General features: G+C 48.3%; 1 protein-coding gene across 1 annotated transcript in view; it reads left to right on the forward strand.

The window, feature by feature from the left end:
• LOC111159711 (stAR-related lipid transfer protein 9-like) overlaps nucleotides 1-27,479 on the forward strand; it is a 66,804-nt gene that overhangs the window by 19,225 nt on the left and 20,100 nt on the right. Inside the window, exons 8-18 of the mRNA XM_022522272.1 lie at nucleotides 140-237; nucleotides 1,268-1,345; nucleotides 1,774-1,845; nucleotides 4,491-4,670; nucleotides 7,888-7,939; nucleotides 8,261-8,398; nucleotides 9,057-9,139; nucleotides 9,275-9,378; nucleotides 14,275-14,462; nucleotides 14,931-15,405; nucleotides 17,134-27,327. Of these exons, the coding sequence (XP_022377980.1) occupies nucleotides 140-237; nucleotides 1,268-1,345; nucleotides 1,774-1,845; nucleotides 4,491-4,670; nucleotides 7,888-7,939; nucleotides 8,261-8,398; nucleotides 9,057-9,139; nucleotides 9,275-9,378; nucleotides 14,275-14,462; nucleotides 14,931-15,405; nucleotides 17,134-27,327 (11,662 nt within the window). The remainder of the gene's footprint in view (nucleotides 1-139; nucleotides 238-1,267; nucleotides 1,346-1,773; nucleotides 1,846-4,490; nucleotides 4,671-7,887; nucleotides 7,940-8,260; nucleotides 8,399-9,056; nucleotides 9,140-9,274; nucleotides 9,379-14,274; nucleotides 14,463-14,930; nucleotides 15,406-17,133; nucleotides 27,328-27,479) is intronic.

A 27,479-nucleotide genomic window follows, 5' to 3' on the forward strand; every position in this document is an offset into this window, starting at 1 on the left:
CTGCCTCAGAGAAAGGGCCGTGACCACCCCTTTCATTAAGGGTCTCATGATATAGCATGGACGGTAGCAGTAAGGCACGTGGTTACAGGCTGGGTTGGAAGGGCTTGGCATGGTTTCTAACTTTCTCCTTCTACCTCAGCTGTGTCTCCTGCACATACTTGCTACAGTGAGACCATGAGCACCCTGAGATATGCATCCAATGCCAAACACATCATCAACAAGCCACGGGTAAATGAGGTGAGAACTTCATTTGAAGTCTTGGTCTGGTATCATTTACACTAACTTCATTTAGTCTCTCATTTTTAAAATTAATTTCTTCCTCTCTCTCTCTTTCTCTCTTTTCTTTCCTTCCTCCCTCTCTTCCCTCCTCCTGTCTTTCCTTCTTTCTTTCTTTTTTTCTCTCCCTTCACCCTCACCCCAACTTGCCCGACTTTGCCAAATGAAGACAGAGTGGAATTCTTTCTTTCAGAGCCATACCCTTCTCTCATATCTCTACTGACTTCATTAAGTTACCTTTTTAAATTATTTTAGATATTTCTCTGAGACCATTCCTTTTAAGATCTCCGGTATACCACTGCCACCCTAAGGGAGATCACTTAAAATTTTTTGTGTTTTCTGCTTTTATTTTGAGTTTACATGGATGTATGGTTGTATTTTATTTATTTCTGCACAAACTACAGTGAGTTCTCTGTTTCAGGCTAAAAGGGGCATATAAGGAACTTATTCGTTTTGAAAAGTTGAGTAATAGTGAGAAACTTTAAAAAATTCCTTATGTGCTTTGCAATTTCAGCAAAGAGTTTCAGGGCAGGGATCACAAACTGGTGGCCAGGCCTATATAGCCCATCTGTGGACTGTTTTAAAGGGCCATGTGATTAGGTAGATACTAAGTGTAGTTGCACTGCAGGAAGATGAGCATCTACTACCCATACGTGCACTGGCACTTGTGTTACCCATCACCCTCCTGCTCAAGCGCAGCGGTTCTCATACTTGAGTGTGCATCAGAATCACCTCCTGGAGGGTTGGTTACACCACAGGTGGGCCCGAGCCCTCAAGAGTTTCTGGTTAAGTACTTTCGGGTGCAGAATTTGCATTTCTAACAAGTTCGTAGGTGGAGGTGATGTGGTTCTGGGACCATACTTTGAGAAGACTGCCTCAGAAGTTACTCCAAAGTAATAAACCACTTTTTCCAAACTATTTCTTTGTAGCATCTTAGAGCTTTTGGGGGCCAGATATCAGTCTTTGTGAAACCAAGTTCTTTGTGTTTCAGGATGCAAATATAAAACTGATCAGAGAACTCAGGGAGGAGATTGGAAGACTCAAAGCCATGCTGCTGAGCTTCGAACTGGTATTCTGGCAGTCAGAACTTTTCTGTTCCCCCAAACCTGCTTTTCTTCTGCATAAAATCTGAGCCCTGCTGCATTCCATGTTTTCAATTAAGGGACACTTGTAGAACAGAGGCAGGAGCAAAGACAAGACATGGATGACTCTGATTACCTGAGTAGTTTCAGATGGGGTGGGCATCCCCACTATATCATCTTTGTTTTCCAAAGGGCATTTGCCTAAATGGCCCTCCTTCTGTGTGTGGGTGGATTCAGGGAATGGGGCCCTCCAGAAAAATTTTTTTGAATTTTTTTTCTTTGTACTAATATGATCCCCAGTATTTAAGCTTCTGATTTGTTTCTGATTTTAATGATAAAGTCTTTATCTGCCCCTCTCTTCCTTCATAAGAATAAGGATGAGACCCACATCACACATCTCTCTCTCTTTATGCAGAGAAACTACTGTCCATTGAATGAGGAAAAGGATGAGAATCTGAAGGAGCTGGTTCTCCAGAATGAATTGAAGGTGGGCGAATTGGGTAGACTGAGTTATGCTTTGCATCACCTTGGTAGTAGATCTCTCCCTCCATTATTCCTGAATGGCTGCTCCCTTGTGAGGACAGAGAGGTTCTATCTAGTTTAGAGACAGTTTTGGTATTCACTGAGCTTTGAGTGGAGAATGAGTTTACCTTAGGGGCTGGTAACTGGCTTTCTTTGTTTTGTTCTCTTAGGGGTTCATGATAACTTCCTTTGGATAGGGACAGTAGCCTAGGAAAAAAATTATTTTCTAGGGATGCCTGGGTGGCTCAGTTGGTTAAGCAGCTGCCTTCGGCTCAGGTCATGATCCCAGCATCCTGGGATCGAGTCCCACATCGGGCTCCTTGCTCGGCAGGGAGCCTGCTTCTCCCTCTGCCTGCCACTCTGTCTGCCTGTGCTTGCTCTCTTGCTCTCTCTCTCTCTCTGACAAATAAATAAAATCTTTAAAAAAGAAAAAATTTAAAATAAAAATTAAAAATTATTTTCCAGTCAGTAAATCAACTGACTGACATGTATTCACTGAGCAACAAATAGGTGTTCAGCATGATGCTTCAAGAGAGGAAAAGAAGTTCCTTCCCACAGGTGGCTTGCCCTCTATTTGGAAACACATTTAGAGAATGGTTAAATGTAATGAACTACATGAGTTATATAAAAAGAGCTTAAGGAAGGAAGAAATCATTATGGCTTGGAATTTTCATGGCCAGCATCACAGTGATGTGGCTGAAGGCTAGAGGACTTGAACTAGACCTTGAAAGATTGGTAGAGTGTGTTAGATAGGAAGAAAGGGTTAGGCATTTGGGGTGAGGATGGGATAATCTCAGCAAGACCGTGGAACTGAAAGAATGAACTGATGTGGGCGGCCATGTGGAAGCCCACAGTGTGAGGAAGACTGAGCGGATGAGAATACATATTCATGGCAGAGAGTAGTAGAGGTGAGATTAGGGCCAGTTTAGGAGGTTTGAACTTGACATTCACAATATTAATTGTAGCTTCTTGAACCAGGTTGGTGACATAATAAAGGTGTATCTTGGGAAATTAATATGACAGTTGTGTGTAGGATGAATTGGAAGCACAGAGATCAATCAGGAAAGAGACTAACTTTGTGACTCCATGAAGGTGAGGACAAGACATCTAGGAAGGTTAGATTAAATGGTGATTTCTGGAGACACTTACAAGGAAAAATGGCAGGCATTATTTGGTGACAGGTTACATTTAGATACCACAACCCAAATGTCCCAATTCCCAGTATTCTGTTGCACCATAATTATACATTATAAAGTATCCTGGCTATGTCAGTATTTTGTTACCCAAACTAAACGTTAGGACTACATCACATATCCAGACATTTCTCAAAAATTCTATGCTTAAATATACATTCTGATTTTTGGTTCAGAAAAAACAAACAGGGTTTGGATGAACCTGGTGATGGGCATTAAAGAGGGCATGTATTGCATGGAGCACTGAGTGTGGTACATAAACAATGAATCTTGGAACACTGAAAAAATAAATTAAAAAAAAAAAAGAAAAAGGAAAATACCACTCCCGTATACATAAAAGATGAAGTATAGAGTCAAAATCATTCCACGCTCATTAGCAGTTTTACATTATACATTCTGGCAGATCTGGATTTGAATCTGCCACTTGCTGGCCTTTGACCTTAGGCGGTAAGGGAGGTAGGTGATGAAAGCCAGCCAGAAGGGGAGGTGTGTTCAGTGGTACCTCCAGGTAGCTGAGCTGTAAGCAGGCAGGCTAAACTGTAAGCCAGAGTGCCTTGCTGCTCAACTTTGCCAGGTCCTCATCCAACTCAGCCCTTCATGGGTACCCTGTAGTCTCATTCTTTGCAAGCTTCAACTCAGTGAGTATAACATTAAAAATAACATTTCTGAGGTATGTAAAACACTTGTACCTAAACTTGACATACTTTTTCTCAAGTATCCCTTTTACGAGAGAAGTACTTAGTCTTTCTGGTCCTTTTCTTGCTTCCTCAGTTCTTCCATTCCCAGGATAACTCTCCTGCCTGGGCATCCATTTCCACCATTTCCACAAAAAGAAGAGAAAAGCACCTTATGTTCAACATTGTTCATTCACGTTCCCCAGGTGGCCTTATCTTAAGGCTTGTAACTTGCTGTATTATATCTACCTATCTGTCTGTCTATCTATCTATCTCTATCATCTATTTTTTTAAGGGGGTGGATAGAAGCAGAGGGAGAGAGAGACTCTTAAGCAGGCTCCATGCCCACTGTGGAGCCTGATGTGGAACTTGATCTCACAGTATGGATCACACAGAAGAGGAATAGGGAAAGGGGAATTATAAACATATAACTAACATCTCAATTAATAAAAAAAAAATTATGGCATTTTTGTCGAGTTATAGAAACAATACACGCTTGTTGCAGAAAACTTTAAAAATAACATTTACTGAGGGAGTTTCTCTTTATAAAAGTAACACTTGCATTTTGGAGAGATGTTAGAAAACAGCTCACAGAGGAGGTGCAATGGCCTCTGTGGAGCTTTGAATTGTAACAGTGAGGAAAGTGAGGAAGGAATGCCATGAGGAATCAAGCCAGGATGGTTTCTGACCTTAAGTCTGCTCCACCGGCGGGGTGCCTAAAACCACGTCCTCCATCTCTGCAGATAGACCAGCTGACTAAAGACTGGACCCAGAAGTGGAACGAGTGGAAGGCCCTCATGGAACATTACAGAGTGGACATCAACAGGAGGAGGGCTGGTGTGGTCATTGACTCCAGCCTGCCCCATCTAATGGCCTTGGAAGATGACGTACTCAGCACAGGTGTCGTGCTCTATCACCTCAAGGTGAGCAGGCTGGTGCATTCCCTCTTTTCCTGAGCTACTGGTCCCAGAGGTCAAAAAGGGAGAAGTCAAGGGCAGCAGCTACACATCTGTGAATTGAGCCAGTTGCCACAAAGCTGCCTTCAGGTTTGCCCTCAGGAAACTGGGCTAGCCAACCAATTATGATTCATTTGCTTTTGTATAATTAGAGCAGAAGACTGGAAATCAGAATAATTATTTTTCTGTGGCTGCCACTGCTGCTCTTATACAACTTACTTTCATTCTCTGTGATTTAATTTCCTCATTTTAAAGTAAGAAAGATGCTGCTTATATTCCTTTTCTGGCTTCCCAAAGCATAAGAGTGCAGGCATGGAAGTGAAATCCTAACCTCGAAATCCCATGGGCACTCCTGAGCTCTGCACATCCAGGCTGCTCACAGACAGCTTTCAGAGGCTACAGGGGGAATCAAGATCTGAAACCGTTTCCTTCTAACACCTCCCCACTTCTCAACTCTCAAGTTAACAAAAAGTGTACCTCCTGCTTCTTCATTACTAGGTTTACCAGGGAAAGAAGAGAGGAGAATGAAAGTAGACACAGAAAGCTTAAAGAAAGCATGAGGGAGAGCCCAAAGAGCTGGTGGGCCAGCACAGTGGGGGAGGGCACACCACCAGCCATCTCGAACAAGGGAAGGAAGCTCCTGCCTTCCAAGGCCTGGATCACCTGGTTCTTTGTCACATAGAGGCAGGTCACCATTTCTAAATGAAGCATTTTGAGAGTCAGTTCCCAGTGGTAGGAACATCATATCCTGTCCTTATCAAAATGTTTGTGTCTCCATAGAAGGACAGTCCCTGTGGTTGGCAGAACGTACTTTATGTGGCCCAGATCCCTATGCTCACTGCAAATCGAATCCTCATTCTCTGAATTGCCCCCAGCTGCCAATTGAAAGGAACAGAGTTTATGGGGGATACATAATGCTGCTCTTACCCCTGGAGAAATCAGGCTCCTAACGCTGTAGTGTATCTGGTAGTGAGATGTTAAGAGAGCTCATTTTAGGATGAGCTCTCAGGGTCCATATCAGGGACCAAGCCTCTCAGAAAGTTCAAGTAGCTCATTTTCAACACAGTGAATGTAAATTAGCTCAGTGAAAATGCCTCGGGCAGAAGTGGCTGTTACCTAAAAACCAGATCTAAATAACAAAGGCTATCAATTCTTCTATTAAACAAAACCAAGGGGAGAAGTTGGAGGTTAGGAAAAGACCAGGTGGATTAAAATGGTTACTATTTCAGTAGAACTGATCTGCTGTATTGGTTGGATGTGGAGCGAGCAGATGAAGCTAGAATTCAAGTGGTAGAGCTCAGGGTGGCATCAGAGGGTTAAAGGACAGGACTGAGATTGAATCAGGCGAGAGATGGGTGCAGGCCTCATCTGTATGTAGGAGCGTTGGTTTTCATTGCAGAGTCTGTGTGCGCTGAGGGTGGTGACCCCTCCTTGATGCATTTCCAGTGAACCTGAAGGGTGAGGGTTCAGTCTACTTCTAATCCTGGCATTTCTGCATTTTATGTACCCAGTTTCTCCTTTTTTGTTTGTTTAGATCCTGGTTTGGGCAATGGTATAGCAGTAATTGCTCAAGATTCTCTGTGTGTTTGTTTGCATTGCTGTCTTGGTTACAGACATAGAACTAACCCTAGCAATGCCCAGGAAGCTCTTTTGCCTTTGGTCACCTTGGGTACTTCCCAAGTACCTTGGGTGGGAAGAGGACAGAGGGAAGGGTGGGTAGAGCACAGGTTAGTGGTATCCTGGACTTCATTCTCATAACTGCCCTGTGCCGTTAATTCTTCCTACATAAATAAGCAGAGGGGGCAGCAAGCACAGACATCAACTAAGTTCTTGTAAAATGAGAATGCCCTTGGGATTTGTGATGGTTTCTGCCCTGTAGATGTAGGAGTTGTGATAGGCTGTGACCTTATCTTTTTGTAAGGAATGCGTTTCATCATCAGGGCTGACCATGAACTGGTAGGAGGGGTCTTAACCCCTTTTCCTCAGTTTTGTTTCGTGGTGTTTGTAGGGACCAGCGTCCATTTATTTGTGTGGTCCTCAGTGGCTGAGCAGAAAAGGTGGGGCTCTGGTTGTCTGCGTGTGCAAGCCCAGTAAGGTCAGAGTCTCGTTCATTTCTTCGAGGAAACTGCCTTTACACCAGCTATTTTGGGGGAGCTGCAGGGACCACCCACTTCTGACTACTAATGGTGAAGCCTAGTGGGGAACTCTCTGGTCACTTCAAAAACATCAGCTACCAGGGAGGTGGTGGTACGGTGAGGATGGGCAAACATGGGCTCAGGCCCAGAGAAACGTCAGTTCTAGCCATGGCTCTCCTATTTAGTATATGGGTTCCATGGGCAACTTTCTCCATCAGCTTCAGATTTTTCATATATAAAAAGGGGGATAATAACTATTTTAAGTTGTTTCAGGATTAAATAAGAGATGTCTATAAAGCACTCAGCGCAATGCCTGGGACATAGTGACTGGTTATTCAGTACATGATAAACATGTATCTAAACTCAGCATTTGTCATGTTGTTGCCTTCCACAAACAGAGGCATGTATTCTTAAAAGAATTGCCATAATCCAAGGGCCAGAAGGCCTGTCTTCTACTAACCCAGTGATTCGTTTATGCTAACTCCAGTTTCCCTTCCTCTCGTATACTCTTCCAATCCTTTTTGATTCTAGATACGCTTTTCTCCTATTTGTGTTTTACCCTTCTTAGAATCTGGTGTCTGTCGAACTTCATCTGTCGACCAAGAAGGTAAAGATCCTGTGCTTCCATACATCTTCATAGAACATGTGTCTCTTTGAAATAATGGACTAAACTTAAACCACACCAACCTTAGTCCCTGGAGGAGAGTTCTGCCTGTGTGCCCACTTCCTCAGACTAGAGAATCTCTGACCAACGGTCATGGCTATTCCCTAAGGCTATGGGACAGAAGGGAGTTTGCCAATACTTGTTGACTTTGCAAAGAGTTGGTGCTGCTTTTTTATATTCCCCCCACTGCCTTCTCAGAGGCTTCCTGGGCTGCAGTGAGTGGAGAGAGCAGTCAGAACAGCCTGGACCAAAGTTGAGAACTGGTGTGGAAAATGCCAGAGTGGCGTGGGAAGACAGTGATAACACTCCAACAAGTGGACTCTGCTTTGGGGGCAGGCTGTGTCCCTTTTGATTCTTGTTTTAAAAGATTTGTTTTTTCCTTTAGGAGGGGACAACAAAAATAGGAAGGATTGACTCAGACCAGGAACAGGACATTGGTAAGTGATAGAACATTTGGGTCTGACTCTGTGGCAGGTACTCATGACTCATGCCTGAACAGTCTCTTTAGAGGAACCTGAGAGGAGGAATCTTTGAAGATCAAGGGGCTGTTCCTGTTTTGCTTCAGCGTTGTGGTTGTGGGTCAGGGACATGATAGGAGGAGACCCACATGGTGGGAGAATCCAGGTCTGGGTGGTTTCAGGTGGTGGTTCTTCCTCTCTTACCATAATGTAAGATCTTCCAGGTGTGGATTCTGACCTCATAGAAGGGGTGTTTCCCTGGGTTGTCTCCCACCCCATTGACCCCCATCTCTTGTATAGTCCTACAGGGGCAATGGATTGAGAGAGACCACTGCACTATCACCAGTGCCTGTGGGGTAGTCATTCTGCGACCTGCCCGGGGGGCCCGCTGCACAGTCAATGGCCGGGAGGTCACTGCCTCCTGTCGTTTGACCCAAGGTAAAACTGCTTATAACTCTATTTATGCCAGGATGAGGGATGGACTCCCACCTTTTTCATGGGCCAAACCCAGAGAGCCCAGTGAAGCAGACTTTAAAGATGGGACACCCAGCCTCTGCACTCGGAGATGTGCAGGTTTCCTAATACCATCCTCTTCCCATAAACAAAGAAGCCTGAATTCCAGGGTGCCAGGGAGGAGAAGGACTGTCTGAAATTTGTAACTGTGTCCTTGGGAAAGTTTTGGAACCTCAGTTTGCTCATCTGTAAAACAGCCGTAAGAGGATTATTGTGAGGATTGAATGAGCTAGTTCATGTGATGTTCTTCACAGTGTTCTTGGCACCCAGTGAATTCTCATTCTCATTATTACTATTACTACTGTTACTCTATTACTATTACTACTGTTGTTAATCTAATGTTAAGCATTCCCTCACTATTCCACCGGGAACTCATTTTGCTTTCCGTTGGAGTAGCAGAACTCCTCCTCTTCATTTTGTTAATTCAGTACATATGCTGTGCAATATCCAGTGACTCTTACTGACTGAGACCTAAGTTATCAACTTGTTGAGGGCAGGATTTTGTCTTCCCGAAGGGCACCCTACTCGTAATACACACTCAGAATGTGAGCTCTTGGTTAATTCTTACCTGTTTCTGTCACAGGAGCAGTCATAACCCTGGGGAAAGCACAGAAGTTCCGATTCAACCACCCCGCAGAGGCCGCTGTCCTGCGGCAGAGAAGGCAGGTGAGTGTGCTGCGGTTTCAAGGTGGCTGCCAGCCTCCCTGCTTCTCCTTTTTGAGGGACAAGGTTGAGCTTTGTCTCGTTCTCTTGAGTTGGGGGTGGTGACAGCAGCCTCACCGCTTTCTTCCTCGTTCCCAGGTCGGAGAGGCTGTTGGTGGCAGTGGCTCTTTGGAATGGTTGGACTTGGATGGAGATGTCACCGCCTCCCGGTTGGGTCTCTGCCCTTTGCTTTGGAAGAAAAGGTGAGAAACATGTGCTCCTTCCACTGTGGAACCTACTGTTCTTACTTCTTAGTCTCTTAACAACATGGAGCTGGATAAGGGAGGTGAGTGTAGTAGCCAAGCTCTGAGTGAGGCCTGCACAAGTGACTGAGGGGAACCGAGCTAGCTGCTTAGCTTGTTTTTGGCAAGGAAGCAGTCTTGGTCCTCATGCATTTCCTGTTCAGTATTGTAACTTTCTTCATCACTGAAAGTAGTATATCATTTGATATTTCCTATGGCTGCTTTCTTCTGCCAGGATTTGAATGTGACTTGTTCACACGTATCTTTGAAACTGCTTCTGAACTTACCTCCCTGTGTTCCCCTTTAAATTCTGGACTGCCTGTGAGCTCATAGCGTGTGTCAACTTCCAGGACTATGGCTTCCTCCAGGTTTTTAAAGAGAGTGTGGGACTCAGAATCCTTTTTTTCCCTCAATACCAAGGGTCCAGAACTACACATAAGAGGGTCGGAAACTCCTGGAACAATGTGCAAATATCTCAGGGTTCTACCCTCTGAAACCCACTTCGCCTGCGTTGTGACCATGGAAGCATGGAGTCAGAATTTTCTATGTAATTGGTGGCAACCACTCTTCTTCATAGTCATTGATCCATTCTACATAGAATGCCCTTCCCAGATTTACATGTCTCATAAGTCAGATACTGGGAAAAGGTTATCTTTCCTGTAAGTCAAAGTAGCCTCTGACCTGGGGAGGTTCTATAGATAATGACAGCAGGAGACTCAGTATCTGTGAGACCACTGGTATCGGGAGGCTGCCCAGCATCATGAGCATGGAGCTCTGGGGGGTTCTGATGGCCCTTTCCCCTGGTGCCTTCAAGAGGGATATAGCTGCTCTGTTCTCAGGCCAGGAGTATTTGCTGGCAGCTAACGACAGTCTTGGGTCTGACCTTGGTGGTGAGGGACATTAGTCATAGGAGCAGAAGTACTGTGATACAGGGAGCATAAACAGCAGGCAAGTCCTCACATGCGGGCTGCTAAGGACCAAAGGATGAGGCAGAGTTGAAGGCAGGATGGCCCCAGTGTTGCATGACAGAGGACTCTGTGGGGTGACAGGGAAGCTAGGAGAGGTGACACAACTGGAGTGTATCAAGGCCAAAGTGGATTAAGGGGCAGCTGGAGCTCTTCTTTGTCAGAGTACAGTCATGAAAGGAGGCCTTGTCTTAGGTCAGGTTTCTGCTGGGAAGATACACTGGAGCTCTGTCTTTCCCAGAGTTCACAGGTATACAGGGAACAGCTCTGCAAGTTAACGAGCTGTGGTATTGTAAAGTCATATTGGAGTTGGATAAAGCTGCATCACGTCCTGAATTTCTTTCTTTCTTTTTTTTTTTTAAAGAAATTTTATTTATTTATAGACAGGGAACACAAACAGGCAGAGTAGCAGGCAGAGGGAGAGGGAGAAGCAGGCTCCCTGCTGAGCATGGAGCCCGACATGGGGTTTGATCCCAGGACCCCGGGATCATGACCTGAGCTGAAGGCAGTCGCCCAGCTGACTGAGCCACCCACGCAGCCTGACATCCTGATTTTCTGAAGTAAAAGCTCTGTGGCTCTGGGCAAGTTACTGAGTCTCCAAGTCTGTTGGCTCACCCTAAGTAAGGATACCACCATCTGTCTCCAAGAGATCTGTGTGATAAGTATTGAAAGAGCAAGTACACACAGAGTGCTTTGCCTGCTACCTGATGCTGCCAGCCCTGTGGCTAGAGGCCCTTGTGTAGAGCTGCCCAGGTACACAGCTTCCCTTTCATTTTCATGCCTCCCACCTTGTCCCAGCTGACCCATCCACCCTGGAGAACACTGCCTTTTTAAAGTCTTCTCAGCTCTATAGCCCATGGGCACTGACATGACCTTTCAGCAACACCAAGAATGCGCCCTTTCATTTGGAGAATCAAGGCCTCTCCCACTCGCTGCCTCCAGTCTTTAGCACCAGCTCCAGGAGCCTGTGGGCTGGGCTGGTCCTACGCAGCTCCAATAGCTAGCATCTGTGTGTCAAGCCCTGGTGGAAGTGATGTGGAATGGGGCCTGGTGGAGAGAACCCAGGAGAGAGGAGAAAACTGCATGTTGTCAGCTGGGCTCCCAGACTGGGTTTGTGACTGTGTCTCCATGAGAGTCTCATCTGTTCTGGTGGGGTGGCCTCTAAAGCCTCTCTTTGTCCTAGAATTTTCTTCCCTCATTTTTCTCTCTGGAGGAGCACTCATGGGGAGCCTGCAAAGCTGGAGCCAACTCCAGAGCCAGAGGAGATTGGCCAGCCTGCCTCTTTTTTCCCTTTGCAGTAGTGATGTAGACCAGAGAGGAGTTTGTCCTTGAAAACTGTTGCATTTTCCCCTTTGGAATTTGGGGGGCTTGGTGATAAGTGCTTAGAGCCTGGGAGACCCTGTTGCTACTGCCACTGCCACGTCAGTGAGTACACACTGCTGCATTCTGCTGCAGAAGCTGTCAGGCCTCGAAGCAGCTGGGAGGGCTGGGAGAGATGGTGCGGGAGGACGTGATGGAGTCCAGCAAGCAGCAGGGAGATGCTGGAGCCACCCAAGATGAAGGGCAGTCATCTGACAGAGGTCCTTGGCTGGCAGGTAACTGAAGACTTGCCAGTAATAATCTACCCAGATGTGTAACATAAGGTTGGTATTTTTTTTTCCACCTGTTTTCTTGGTGGAAAAGCACATCTGACTGATGTGCTTAGCTGAGGAGCCGTTTTTCAGTCTATTGGCGTGTGGCATCTTGGGTGAATGTGCTGTGTCTCCGGTGCTCATTCCAAACAGCTTCCCCTTGGAGGTCTTGTTGGTGCTGGGAAGCAAGCTGCACTGGGTCTGCAGAAGGTGACTGGCTAGCTGCTGGGGGAGGGGTAGAGGGATTTGTCTACTCTGGAGAAGCAAATTGTGAATATGAGGATTTGGGAGACAGGAAGAGGAGGAAGTTGTGAATACCATCTGGGAATTAAAAATAAAGCTGCCCTTCCTGCTCTTTGCATCTGATGTTCTGAACTTTAGCTGGGTTCTTCTAAGAGTCTTTGATGGTCATGTTTGTAATTCAGCCATATCTGTGGTCAGACAAAATTTGGAGCAGTAATGCATGTACAAAATGTTTCCCATCAGCAGCCTTTTCTAACTGTTTGGTATTAACTGGTTTTCGTTCTAATTGCTGTCCCTAGTCTTTTGCCTCACATGTGGCAAAGGGTGCCTTTCCTCTTTTCTGTACATTCCAGTGTGCGTATTTGGCCTTTTGGCCATAGCAGTCAGCATCAGTTTTCCCCAGAGCATACTCAATATCTGGGCCTGTCCCAAGTCCTCGGACCCATTGTAGATTGAGTCACCTCTTAGCCTCCTTCCCAGGGAAGAGATTGCTACCTCCTACCCATACTCTCCCCCTCCCCCATTCATCCTTCACTCTCCTCTGAAGGCTGCATTAAGAAATCACAATCTCTTCTACGGTAGAGGCAGCAAACTTTCTGTAAAAGGCCAGATAGTATTTTAGTATTTGTGGGCCATAAATTGTGTGCAGCTACTCAAGCAGCCTAGATAATACATAAGTGAATGAATTTTCCAGTAACAGTTTATTTACAAAAACAGTCAGTGGACCATATTTGGCTCACAAGCTATTGTTTATGGACCTCTGCTTTGATATGCCTCTGTGATTTCATTCTGCTCTACAAAGTAGTAAATGTAAGCCAGGTAAACGAACCCTCTAGAGTACTACTGCTCAGACTATCTAGTGTCAAGTCATTAAGTGGGCCTTGAAGAGGCATGGCATCCTGGACTGGAATGAAGGCGAAGGGCTGGTGAAGGGAGAGCAGATTGGGGCTTTTTTGCTAGCCCACGACAGATCCCAATCCCTCCCAGTCACACCCTACTCCTACAACCCAGAAGACCCATGCAGTTGGCTCCTTTAGCAACCCGAATGACAGGGATGGAGAGACCCTGCTGTGAGGTCCTTGCATAAGAGGCCATTTGTGGCCAAGGGAAAAGCCACACAGGTAGAAGCTGTCAGTCTTCAGAGGAAGACTGTATCTCATCCATGGCCACACAGGAAACTGCAGTATAAAGCATGACTGCAATCTAGAATTCTTTTCAAACTTTGTATTCTGGAGAATTCCAAATATACAACCAGTCATCAAATCATGGCTAATCTTGTTTCATTTATATCCTCACTCCCTTTCCACTCTCCCCTGTTCTCCCCCAGCTGGGTCTAAATAAATCCCAGACTGTTTCACCAGTAAGTATTTCAGTGTGTATCTCTGAAAGTCATGATAGAGTCTAAAACTCTTGAACCCTATTCTTGGGCTCATTCACTGAGAACCGCCCTCGAGCGAAGACCAGCTCTCCTCCTGGTCTCCAGCCACACACACAGGTGTGGTGTGCATATAAATTCTCTCTTCTGTGTATTGGCTGTCTCCTACTCCCAGGTCACAGAGGGTTTCTGTTTCATAAAATGGAGATAGAGTCACAATCTCTGAACATGTAGGAGACTTTGTGTTCCCACAGTGTTTGTTGGAGCTTCTGTTCTACTCTGTTTCCAGCAGGTTTTACGTTTTTTATTCTTTTTTTAAAGGACAAAGCTTCTTGATTTAACTAAAATGTTTGTGTTTTTTAAAGCTGCTTTACTTTTCTGGTCATTTTCCTTAACCAGAATGAACCTGTGTTTCTGGTCACCTCACAGTCTAACAATATGCTAGTCTAAGGACCATTCTCACCTCCTGCACTGTGACATCATGAACTGCCTGTGACAGCATGCCTGTGTGTCCCAAGTTGCCAGAAGTTCAAAGCCCTCTCTGCCCTGGAATTCAGGGCTCTCAGGAAGGCTTAGACTGCCACTGGTTTGTCCTGAACTGGGTTTGCATTTCACTTGGGTAACCCCAGCCCCTCTGTGATAGGAGAGTGCTGGAAGAGCAGAGTGACGAGGACCACCAGCCACTGAGGGCTGGAGAGGCGCCCCACAGGGCCCAGATTCAGCAGCAGCACTACGTGGGGGATTTGAGGCAGCGAATCCTAGCAGGACAGATTAGAGCCAAACAGGATCTGGAGTTGGACCAGGCGCACATCAGCCGGCAAATTAAAGACAGTAGGTGCCCACTGCTCACCATGTCTGCTTCACCTTCTCATCTCTTCATTTTCATGCTTCCACATCCTTCTGTATTCTCTCCTTTGTTTTCTTTGTGATATGATGGAATCTTTGGTATTAGGTGTTCTCTCCCCTCTTTTAGAAACCAGAGGCTCTTATGAGGGGCTAGAAGCAAGAAGAAGGAAGCTAGCTTCCTTACTGCCCCTCAGAGTGATTGGGCCCCCTGCTCTTTCCTCACATGCACATTTATCCATGCTTTGCTGCCTGCCCCAGCATGTGCTAAGGCCTGGGAGCTTCCTTCCCTAGCCTTGTGGTAAGGGGGCTGGGTAGCTCTCAACCCACCACATCACCCCTGGCCAGCACTTTGCCTCCATTAATGTCCAGCCACAGCCAGAGGTGTCTGAGTCTAGGCTGCACGGGCAGGGAGGGAAGTGCTGACTTTCTCTCATGGGTGTCTTTGGTTCCCAGACCAGGAGTGGCTCTTCAGAGAAGAAACTTGGCCAGCTGGCTTGCAGCAGCAGCAGCAGCGAGACCACGTGGCAGAGAAAGAACTCAAGGCCTGTGTGCCACCTGGTGCTTGGCTTCAGGCAGATCCTGAGACTCCACTATCCCCACTGGTCCGAAGCCAGAAGAGGGAGGTGCGACTGCAACTTGGGCACCGGAAAGTACTTCGGGCAGCACGGCGGGACATCCGGCGGCGAAGAAAGGCCTTCTTCCAGCTAGAGAGAATCATCAGCAAGCAGAGGCTGCTGGAGGCCCAGAAGGGACTGGAGCGGCCCACGGCATTGTGCTGGATCCAGGATGACTGCACCCAAAAGCCCCCACACCGGGTACCCAGCACTGACGCCATGGTACCAGGGCCTCAACGTGGAAGCAGACGGACAGGTTGCAGTTCTTTGAGCCTCCGAAGGCTCTGCAGCCTGTACTTTCCCCACCTACACAGGTACAGCCAACAGTGGTCATCTGAGAACATTGACCGAGGTTTACAGCCTTGTTGCTCAGGAGGTGTTCTTTACTTCCCAGGGCCTCAGTTTCTCAGTCTGAAATGGAAAGATTTGCCTACTCCTCTCTTCCCCACCACTTTTCCCACATCTTTTTTTTTTTTTTTTTCCCCTACTTTCCCCCTCTTTTGACTACTCTTCTTTCTCTGTAGGTGAGATCTAAGACTCAGGCTTTTACCTTCTCCTAATCTGAGTGGCAACTCTTGTTGCTTTGGTGATATCTTACAAGTAAGAATCTCAGCCTCGTTTTTCACCTGCTTTTTAGACCCTGGCTATCCACGTACATCTCTTTGTGTTTGTTCTGCCACCCCCTTCATCTCATGTCTCCTCACACCAGACTTGGTTCCTACACGCTTCCTCCTTTTCCCTCCCACCCGTCCTGCCACCCAAAGTGAGCTTCCTGACCCTACCTTCCAACTGGTAAGCAAGTGGAAGGCTATCTTTCTGACTCTCGGGTCCAGTTTGGGAACTTCCTTTTTTTCTCCTTCACTCCTTGCATTCGGTCAAGGTGACGATGGAGCAGGGGACTGTGTCTACTTCTTTATAACCTCCAGGCCCAGCTGGGGCCTTGCCCATAGTATGTTTATAGTTCATGTCTGTTGGTTCTGTTTGCTCACCTCTCTGGTCTTCAGAGTACTAGGCAGGTACTAGGCAGGTTTTGTGGGGGTTTTTTGGCCTTTTTATTAAAATTTTTCAAACATAAACTAAGTTGAGAGGATAGTATGCCTGTCTCCCACATTCAGCAATTAGCAAGATTTACCATGCTTGCATTAATTTCCTTTCCTTCCTTTTTCTGATGAAGTATTTTTTCTAAAGATTTTATTTATTTATTTGACACAGAGAGAGAGAGAACACAAGTAGGCAGAGAGGCAAGCAGAGAGGGAGGGAAGCAGGCTCCCTGCTGAGCAGAGAGCCTGATGTAGGGCTCGATCCCAGGACTCTGGGATCATGACCCGAGCTGAGGCTTAACCCACTGAACCACCCAGGTGCCCCTGATGAAGTATTTTTAAAGCAACTCCTAGACATCGTGTGATTTCTAAAAAATAAGGGCTTTTCTTATAATCACATTGTCATTGTTCACCTAACAAATTAAGATCAGTTATTCAATATAATCTAAAACCTGGGCCATATCCAATTTCTCTGATTGCCTCAAAAATATTTACAGTTAGTTGTTAAAATTAAGATCCAAGTAGGGTTCACACACTGCATGTGACCTTTTAAGTTCCTTATAATTCTTTTGGTTTCATTTTTATTTCTTTGTATCATTGATTTGTTAAAAGTGGATCAGTTCTGTAGAATATGCCACTTCATAGATTTGCCCGTTTGATTCCTTGCAGTATCATTTAGATTGTTCCTCTGTTCCTCACATTACCTATTAATGGAAGTTTTCCCTAAAGGCATGATTAGATTCAGATTCGGTTCAGTCCTTTTATAAGATAAAGAATTTGAGTGACAGAGTGTAGCTGGGCCTCTTTGAAGCCAAGACTGTAGTCCACAGGTGCTTTTTGTACCTGTAGAGCTTTTCTCTGACCTCAAAGGCTAGAGGGGACAGTGACATTGGCTTAGTCATTAACCTCTTTTAGAGCAAACTAAATGGGACTTTATATTCCCTCTGTGAGCAGGAAATAGGGACCTTTTATTTTCTGAACTGGCTTTCCTTTTCTCCACAGTATTTTCCTGAATCAGGATCCCTCCACCATGTTACCTCCTATGCCTGATCCTACTGACCAAGTATCAGAAAAAATTCCATCAGAAGAGTATTTGCCCCAGGCTGCTTCTTACCCTCCAAGGACAGGATACTTCAATAAGAATGCCCTCTATTCCTCAGGCAAGGGGCATCTCTGCATTGCTAAAGGGGCCTTGGCAAGGAAAGGAACCTCAGCGTCAGGCACCACCCTCACTGTGAGTTCTGAGTCTACCAGCATCCAGGAAATGAAAAGAGTGGGTAAGCAGCCCTGTCAGATGGTGTCCCAGAGCCTAACATCTCTGGATCATTCAGCCTACAAGCTAAAGCCAAGGGATGAGCCAGATGTACTCCCCCCTTACACTTGTACCAGGAGGGGTAGGGAACCAGCAGACCCTGACCATACACGAGCAGGGTGGCGAAAAGAAGGGAACCTTGGGACCCACAAGACTTCTAAGGGAGCCTGTTGCATTTCCTCATGTCCCCGTGGGCCCAAACAGGCATCTGGGCATGGAAAGACTTTCTGGGTGGAATCCAAACCACCACCTCCAACCAGGGCATCAAAAAGGCAGCAGAGGGTTATGGTCAAAGACATTGCCAAAAAGTCCTCCTTTTTGCTTCCTGGCAGCCCTTTGAGGGGGCAACACATTGTGGGAGACCCAGACTCCACATCCTCACTCACAGATTTCAGCCCAAGTGTGGACCACATAAGAGAGAAAGATGGTGACTTATCTGATGCAGATAGCAGTTACTCTGTGGATTCTCTCTCTTGTGTCTACACCAAAGTCCTAATGAAACCGCTAAAGCCAGAGGACCCCCAGGAGAAAGAACAGGATCTCCCAGAGCCAGAGAACTCTGAAAGTGAGGATGGCCAAATATCTGAGGACTCACTGGCTGAGAAGGGGTATGAGAGCCCACCAGACAGCCCAAGGAGTAGTTATCTTCCCAATGGCCATGGCCACCACAGGGTCAGAGTGAGAGCCTCTATGAGGGGCTTCACCGCATCCTCAAACAGTGGACTATTCACCCAAACTAAAAGGAGCTTTTCCCTGGATAGCCTGCTTGATGCCCAGGAGGAACTGAGGGAAGATCAGCAAGAAGAGCCTTTCTTCAGTTCAGCTGATGAGATGCCCACAGAGACTTTCTGGCACCTACAGACCTCCAGTCTGCCCACAGTGGACCAGGAGGCAATGTACAACCTTGGTCCCATCAACCATGGAACAGGAGCCAGGCTGGATGCCATCCTGCCAGTGAGCAGTTCATTTTACCTTGGGCCCCCGCCCCAGCCTCACTGTGAGCAACCGGAGTCAGAGGTAGAGGCAAGCTCCCCTGAACAGGCAAACATACTCCAAGGCCTGCAGCTTTCAAGAGGGAGCCCTCTGTTGTCCATGGATTCCTGGTTTTCCTGTGACTCTAAGATCAATTCCAGCAGCCCCTCAGGAATAGTGGGTTCTTTATGTCCAAGTCCTGATGTCCAGGAATCTCAGCCCTGTGGATGGGAGAAGCCTGGACACTGGCAAAATATGGAAGAACTAAAGCCATCAGGGGCAGAAACACTCCTGCCCTACAGCTCCAAACTGCCCCGAGGCGGTGCTGAGCCACCCGGCTGTGTAAGCAGCGCGTACGCAATCCCTGCTTCTCATACTTCTAGGCTGTCAGTCTGGGGGTCTTACAGGCTTCTTCAGCCACAAGTTGCTGGCATCTTTCGGACCAAAGGTATCTCTGACACAGCCCAGGAGCCCAACCCTGAAGTATCCAACAACTCCAGTGTGCCAAGCGTTTTGGCTGCCTCTGCGGCCTCATTCACTCACGTAGGCAGCGCCCAGGAGAGGGACTGGGCTGCCCTTCAGCAAAAGTACCTCCTTGAACTGTCCCATCCTGTGTTGGAGGCTGTTAGAGAACCCAGGCCAGCTTTCTCCTCCCTCGAAGAAGACTCTGCCTCCTTGACCCAAGCTTCTGGCAAAGAAACAGATACTCTATTACCAGTTGGTTCTGGGGTATCGAGTAGTCTGGATTTCAACAACCTTCCTATCCATTTATCCAAAATTAGGTGTTTGAGAGCAGAGAAAGAACAGGACAGTTTGAGTGCTGAGTTAAAAGGGACTTCAGATTTCTTTATAACTAGAGAGAAAGAGGTGAGTCATAGTGGAACTTATTCAGCGGATGTAGAATCATTGACTTCTGGAACTACAAATGCACCAGTCTTTGCAGCAAACAAGATAGCAAACTCTATGACTGAAGCATGTGAAGTCAAGCAGAACAGCTTGGAAGAGTCTTCTCACAGTAGTGGGAAACCTCAACTGATCACTTCCTCTGATGAATACTTTTTACAGAGGAGCCCTTGTCACGGTCATGTCTCCATAGCCACTAAAAACCACTCGCTCCAGAGCTGGGCTTCTCTTAGGGAGAATAGTACAGGCCAGGAGGGGCAGTTCAGTCCCAGTGGCTACCCCTGCCTGCAGGAAGAGAAGGTAGACTATCAGGAGAGCTCCAGGGAAGTGGTTGGAAGACACCCAAGTGTTTCATTTGCATCAGGTCCAAAGCGGTACCCTCACTCTGCCACCTGGAATCCATTCCCGTCTTCCTTAAAGCCACCTCCCTTGGAGACATTCTATGTGACCAAAAGCCGGGATGCCCTGACAGAAACTGCCTTAGAGATCCCGGCTTGCAGAGAATCAAGAGTGCCTTCCCCACCCCCAAGAGAAGCCTGGGGCTTTGGTCATGACCATCAGGTTCTCCAAAATATTTATTTGAAGAATAATTGGCCAGTGCTATTACAAAACCAGAATTCCAAGATTGCCTCATCTCAGCAGGTCACAACAGGGAGGCCATTTGATCTGAACACCAAGGAAGTTAGCAGAGATAGAGGGCAGGGCCCTGGAAATATTGAAGAAGAAAGCCATAACTCAATTTATTTTTTTGTTGCTCAGAACAGACATTTTCTTTCATCTACTAGCACAGAAGTATGTGAATTTGAAAATCAAGTTGGAATTTTAAATGAACACAGTCTTTCAGAGCGCAAGGAGGGAGAAAAGGCCACTGTACAGTCCTATTGCAATGTTTGCTCAAGCCGTTCTAGGTCTAGGAAGCCTCTCCTTATTTGTGAGTCTGAGGCAGATGAGGAAGAAGAGCAGGATCACAATGTAGTCCTAAGGCAGACTCAGGCCTTTGATATGAACAGACAGTTTCCTTCTGGGGCCAGGTCTGATTTCATCTATGAAACCGTCAATTTAGCCCTTGACAAGGACATGCTGGGGGAAACTGCTATTTCTTTGCAGTCCAGATCAGTACATCATAGAGAAGGTGGCCCAAACATGATGGCCCTGAATGAGAGTCTAGCTCACAAGGCTGAGAGGAAGAATGAATCTGGGCTTCTTGGGAAAGCTCTCTATTCCAAAGGCCACTCAAAAGAGTTTAAGCTTCCACAGACAGAGTCTACATATGAAAGATTCCAGTCAGTTACATGCTCTCAGGAAAAAAATCTGAGTGAATGTAAGGGCCCTGGAAGGTCACAAGTAATGTTAAGCCCTAAAGAAGAACCTTCTGGAAAGAAACAAAATAAAAGAGTCAACAATGCTGATGAAATGGCCAGGCTAATTAGGAGTGTAATGCAGCTAGAAAATGGCATCTTGGAAATTGAATCCAAGCAGAATAACCAGCCAAATGCTTCCCACTCACTGGGAGTCAATAAAGAGTTTGTGTTCCAGGACCGGAGGGACCAGGAGATGGCTGACTATGTCCTGAGGCCAGGCAGCTTTGGAAACCACCTGTTTTTGAAGGATCAACCATCTCCGAAACAGAGAGATGATGTTACCTTTAGGGATAACAAAGCTGGAGAAATGGAGGTTAACAGTAGCATTGGGAAAGGTCCCCGGGTCGAGAAAATCACCTTGTACCCCTTCAAGTCAAGGGAATTTGTAGAAGACAAGTTTGCAAAAGAGCACACTCTCCTAACTGTATTAGACAGACCCTCTTGGGATACGTGTGGTGATGTAGGGACATGTACAGCTGGCAGAGAGTTCGCAGACATTTGTGCTGATCCAAGAACCAAGGCATTGGCTGGTGCTCTGCCATTGCAGCTGAGCCCCAAGATGTCTTCTAAGAAGGAGGCCAAAGCAGGGAATGCATCTGCAAGCTCCAGAGGGCAGCCCTATGGCTTGGGAAGTCTTGAGGAACTGGAAGCTGTGGAAAGTTTTTGGGAAAGCCAAGTTGCCAAATGTATAAGTAGTTGTAAGCAAGAGGGACCCAAAGTTCAAGGCAGAGTTGAGGAGATGGCTGTGCGAAGCGGAGGGAGCCTACAGGAGAAAAACACAGTGATCTCATCAACTCAGAAACTTCGTAGCCCAAGCCGGCATTGTATGGGTACATCTTCCAGCCAGGAGACTGGCCCATTGCTGAGTCAGCCAGACTCCTCTGCAGTTCCTCATGAGGACCTGAGCAGTACCTTGTCCTTGAATTGTCCAAGGCTGCCAAGAGACTGTCTTCATGCACATGATACTGTAGGCATCTCTTCAGTTGATTATGTGCTGGATCCCACAATGTTGAAAATGCCTGACAGTCCCTTGGTAACTGGAGCAGGGTGTCAGAATCTGAGTGGAGAGCCCCGAAGCCACAGTCCTCAGGGAGATGTTAGAGGGGGCTCTTCCTTGGCACACACTGCTTGGTGTGGGTCTGTGACATCCACAGCCATGGGATCTCATGGTCAATCCCATGTATCAGAGAGCATTCCCCTGGCGGCAGAGGGCCACCGGTCAGCAATTACCCAAAACCAAGGAGAGGACCTCAGAAGCATCTCAAAGGGCTTGAGTCCCAGAGAGGGTTTTGTTTCTGAAGCTGAGGCAGCTGTACAAAGAGGAACAGAAAGAACCAGATCCCTGAATAGGGTCTCTAGCCCACTTGAACAGAAGGCCCACTGCCTCTTAGAAGAGGGTAACAGGCAAGGCCAGCAAGTGAGGCAGAAAGCAGAGAAGGAAGCTGAAGACCTCAGTTCTCCTAGTGGCCCTTTCTCAGCGCCTGTGTCCCTGCCAAGGGTGTCTCACCCAGAGCACTGTGCTCATACTTCCACGGGCCTTGCTGTGTTGGAGATCAGACAAGCAAAGGCCCAGGGAAAGCAGCTTCATGACTTTGGAGCTGAGGCCAAAATTCTTTCTTACTATGAGACTTCATTAGGACCTGAATGTTCTTCAGGGCCCCCGGGTGGGTCTCAGTGTCCACAAAGGGGGGACCAGTTAGTGTCAGAGAGGACCAGGAATGAGGCTGAAGCAAAAGGATTTCATGTGGCATCTCTCTCTGCTACATCAGGACATCTGTTGACTAATGAGAGGAGATTTCCTCAAGCCACGCCCCTCCCTGCAGAGAGCTTTCAACATCCGCCCAACACGGAGACTAAAACAGGACCACAACGTCCCTCACAGACTTCTTCCCCTGCAGCCCCAACTCTAGGCAAAAGCCATTGTGCTGGAGAACTGAGACATTTTCTGGGAACTGGTGAACGGTTTCTGTGTCACTCTTGTTCTTCTGAAATCACAGAGAAAAAGAAGAAAGCACCCCGAACACCTTCCTCTTCTGATCCTGTGGGCTCAGGCAGTTTTCCGTCAACAGTTATGGAGGACAGGAAGGAAATATCAGAGGAAGTAGTGACTCCCTTATCTTCTTGGGCCCCTAATGACGACCCTGGCATGATTCTGCATGGGGGAAACCAGTTAGCTCTGTGGGAGACTGCAGGGGCCGTGCGCCCTGGTGGTCAGGAGTGCAGCCCAGTGCATCAAGATCCTAGAATTCTAGATACGACTTGTGGAGGAGGTTCAGATAATTTTTTAGTGGCTGCACAGGGAGGAAAAACAACCCATTTTGAAAGTCAGCTTGTGACCTGTGATGTTCAGAATTCTGTCAGCCTCTCAGTGCATACCCAGGACCACTCCCAGTGCCTTGAGGCTTCCACTGGCTTGGAAGAAGGGGGTTCAAATCCCAGACAGGCTACCATCCTGCCTAGAGCCCTGAGGAGTGTTAAACCAGAAGCTGCCTTGCAGCAGTGTGTGAAGTGGAAGGAGAATGTTGGCTGTGGGCTGGCAGAAGCCTACAATGCTGGCAGCGAGCATCGCAGACTGACTCCATTGCCAGATCAAAGACCTAGCTTGGGTCTTGGGGGAGTTCAGGAGCAGGCCCAGTGCAGGTGCCCACAGCAAACTTCCTTTTGTGTTGTCGTCTTAGGGAACATTGAAAGCAGCAGGACTCTTAGTGCATCTGGGGGACAGGAAGACAGCAGAACAACTCCTTGCAATCCTCAACCTGTTACTTCTCTTGCCTGTTTCTCACTACCCTCCACTTTACCGTGTCATAGGGATGGTGACCTGGGAAAGGAGAGTTCCAAGGCTGCCCCACAAACTCTCCAGCCACGCTGCATAGTACCTTCCAGAGCCTGTGGAATGGATGAGAGAGGAGAGAGCTATACCAGGGAGCTTGAAGTGCTCTTGGCACCTGGTCTTGAGCCCAAAGGCATTCATAGAGAAATTGGGCCAATAGACAACAGCACTCTGGAGCCTTCTACTTCTGCCGCTGTCCTGTCTGTGGCTCAAGGGGACAGCTCCCCTTCTGTCTCTCATGTTGGGGCAAATTCACTGAGCCACTCAGTGGCCGATGGAAGCTCAAGGTCAGTAGAGTATGCTGAGAAAAAGGATGCCAAGAAGAAAGCCAGCACAGAGCTTGAGGCTGCCTTTTCCTCTGCAGACACATGGTCTGAGCCACTGAAGCTGTTTCTGGAGAGCTCTGGAAGTGACCAGAGTACACAAGAGTCTCAAACCAAACCAGAACCACCTTTAACCACTGAGAGACCTCACACCCTGGATTTAAGTGAAGGGTCTGTTGAGAGTGAGCTTCTGGGGGAACCACAGCATGGATATTTAGGAAATGCAATCCAATGCCTTCCAGAAAAGCCACAACTTTCCACTAAGTCCAGAGATCACAGTGGCTTGGATCCCCAAGCCACGTTTGTAGCAAAGTTAAAACACATTTCCAGGCAGCAAGCTGATGGGCCCTGGGAAGGGGAAGAGCAGCAGAGAGATCAGGCTTCAGGTGGTGGTAAAGAGCCTGCCCAGGGCAGGAATTCTCAGCCTTCGCATGAAGGTGGCTTAGACAGCTGTCAGATTAGAGATGCAGGCAGAGAGGAGGCATGTGCAGCCAAGGCCTCTGTGTCTAAGCTCTCATCAGGCTTCAAAGACTCAACTAGCATGCCTTTGGAGCAAAGTGAAGCCCCACAGCCCATACCCCCGAGCCCTGGCCTGCCTGCCTCTGGCACAGAGCAGCCGGCTCCCCCCAGCAAGGGCTCACTTCCTGTGATTGCAGTTGTCTCTGGCCCCAAACACTCTAGGTCCTCCCTCAGACCACAGTTCTCTGTGATCAGCTCTTCCCGGTCTCTTCTGGAGCTGAACATGAGTGTGGAGCCTCCTTCCCCCACAGATGAATATACACAGGAGCCTAACAGATTGTGGTTTCCACATCCCAGGGACTATTTCTCAGGTAATTCAGCAGTGAGAACATCTCTGAAAGCTGAGGGCTGCGGTCAGAGAGCCTCATCTAACTTGGACAATAGCACTGCTGACCATGGGCCCCCAAAACCTGCCACCCCTCCTTACCCAAGGTCATCAGCTCTCTCTTGCATGCCAACCCCTGATTTCATGACCAGTTGGACATCTAGTACCCTAGAAGAGACCTGGCAGGAAAGTCCAGAGAGACTAGGTGGCCAGGCCAGGCCAGAAAAGTGGCACTCCAAGGCAGACAAAGGAATGTTACACTTTGACTCCAGTGACATCCATCCCTACATCCTATCCTATCCAGAGGGGCCTGTGCAGATCGGCTGGAAGCAGTATGTGTTTGGCAATGCAGTGGATGTCTCCTGTGGCCAGACACCCCAGGGCCTGATACCATCAAACATGGCCCATTGTTCAAGCATGGACAATGGTCTAGAACACCAGAACTCTCCACTCTCCTCCCACATCAGCACCTCTGCCAATGCTCGGGACCTGTCAAGCCCACACAGTGTGGGAAATGCCCAGGGTTCATGTGAGGCCTGGGAAGTATGGGGCTCCTCATTTGCTTTGGGGAACCTCCACATCCTGAAGAGCCCTGAAGGAGCAACCGCCAGTAAGGGTCCTGACAAGAGAGCCCAGTTCCTGGGCACCCCTGATGAAGCAGGCTGGCTGAGGAGGGAGCCCCTCTTGGCTGAAGGGAGTGCTGCAGGTCCAGTAGATGAGATTACGCTGCTGTGTCCATCAGAGGCAGGTGGTCCTGTGGGACCGTCCAGGATGGGCACCTTGGAGCAGGGTACACAGACCATGGGGTGCAGTCTCCGCTGGAGCTCCACCGACCTCTCTGCTCAGCCAGAAGCCAATGCAGTGCCAGGCTCTGGTCTGGTCTCCTGGACCAGCATGCATAATCTGTCTCTCCACCTCTCACAACTGCTGCACAGCACCTCAGAGCTGTTGGGAAGTCTTTCCCAACCAGGTGTGGGTGAAAAGGAACAGAACATCAAGAGGGAGACCCCAGATGAGGTGACGCAGGCCCTTATGATAGACGGCTGTACTCAGACCACCATGGACAAGGGCATCCAAACTGACCTGGCCTTACCACCTCTGCACCTTCAGGCCCCAGAGGCCAACCCTCAGGAGGTCAATGTGGTCCTCGAAGTGCTGGGCTCAGATATTCCCACCATGTCTCAAGAGCAGGGCTATGTCACGGGGATACTTCAAAAGACAGAGGCAGAGGAAACGACATGGAAAATGGCAGGGCCTTCAGAACTTCAGGAAAAAAGCACCCACTTCAGGCCCCAGAGCGTTCCGGCACCCCCATCATCCCACCTCAGGTTTCAGAAAGCTCACTTTGCACAGAACCTCCCTTCTGTGAGCCCTCAGGCTTCTCCTGATCACTCCCTACCTCCCAGTTCCCAGCCAGAGGATCCCTCCTGCCTGGCTGTTGGTAGCCCGAGCCTCAGTGGCTCCCAATCCCCAGAGCCCTGCCCCAGTGCTGCGGAGTCTGTCAGGGATCCTAAGGTCGAGAAGGAGCTGGGCACTGTGGGAATGTTGTTGGTGGACAGGGCCTCCTCCCCAATCCTCACGCTTAGTGCCAGCATCCAGGAGTTAGGGCTCCCCGCAGACTCTTTGTCACTCACAACCCCCTCAGCATGTCCTTTTGAAGGCCACCAGGAGCTTGTCTCCATCCCAGACCTTGACACCTCCAGGCCTCTAGTGGATAATCATTCTCAAAGCACTGATGAGGCAGGTGGCTCCCAGCGAGTGGGGGTTCCATGTGGGGAAGGCAAGAGTCCCTTAGAAAGGAGCGATGGCAGGTCATTCCTTGAGGTGAGCCCCCCAGGCAGCCCACCGCAGAGCCCAAAACTCCCAGTCTGTTTCTTAGGGCAACTGCCTCAGCAGCTTCAGCCCAGGACCACCACCTTGGTCCAAAGCAAACTGCCACCACCCTCACTGAGGAGCACGAGTCAGAGGCTGGCTGATGGCTTTGTGCCAGAGGACCCGGCTTCCTTAGAGGACAGCCCAGTGAGCAGTAGGGGGCCAAGTCAATGGGAGAGCAAGACAGAAAATGGGGATGAGAGTCCAGCATTACCAATGGAGCCACAGCCCAGTCTGGACTTTCCATCTTCAAGGGGAGGCCTCCAGCCCCTCAGCCCCTGTCCTGTCTCCGAGTTGACTGATACAGCAGGGCTCCAGGCTTCCACTTTGGGCCCGACTGAGGCCTGCCAGTCTGAGGTGCCGCTGTGCCCCACTTCCCAGGTGTGCAGGGCCCCTGACCCCCAGCATCATGGCCCGAAGGACTTCCCAGTGCATAACAAATTTCCTCGTTGGTGTGGGGTTCAGAATGGCTCTCCTGGGGAGCTAGGTGTGATGGAGTCACTGGAGACCAGATGTGATCTGAGCTCTGGAGAGCAGGGACAGAAGCTCCTACAACCTCCTGATGACCAGAGCCAGGATCCTCAGTGGTCCCAGAGGGATCGGATCCCCCTGCAGTCTGGGGCGCAGAACCTCTCACTCAGCATGGAACTCACAGAAGCAAAACTGCACCGCGGCTTTGGGGAGGCAGACGCCCTGCTGCAGGTGCTGCAGAGTGGGACAGGGGAGGCGCTCACTGCTGAAGAGCCTGCGCGGTCCACCTGGGAGGAGCTCTATGCCCGGTAAGGGCCCGCAGCCTGGCGGGCAATGGCGAGAGGTGGGCTGGAGGAGAATCAGAAAAGGCTAATAGCTGGCTATACCATTTTCCCCCGCTAAGCTCTGGGATCTTCTGGGGATCAGAGGTAGATCTTAAGATGGAGAAGGGCATTCAGGG

This window comes from Enhydra lutris, unplaced genomic scaffold (assembly GCF_002288905.1).
Source record: "Enhydra lutris kenyoni isolate GAN:26980312 unplaced genomic scaffold, ASM228890v2 scaffoldscaffold4, whole genome shotgun sequence".
NCBI lineage: Eukaryota > Metazoa > Chordata > Mammalia > Carnivora > Mustelidae > Enhydra > Enhydra lutris.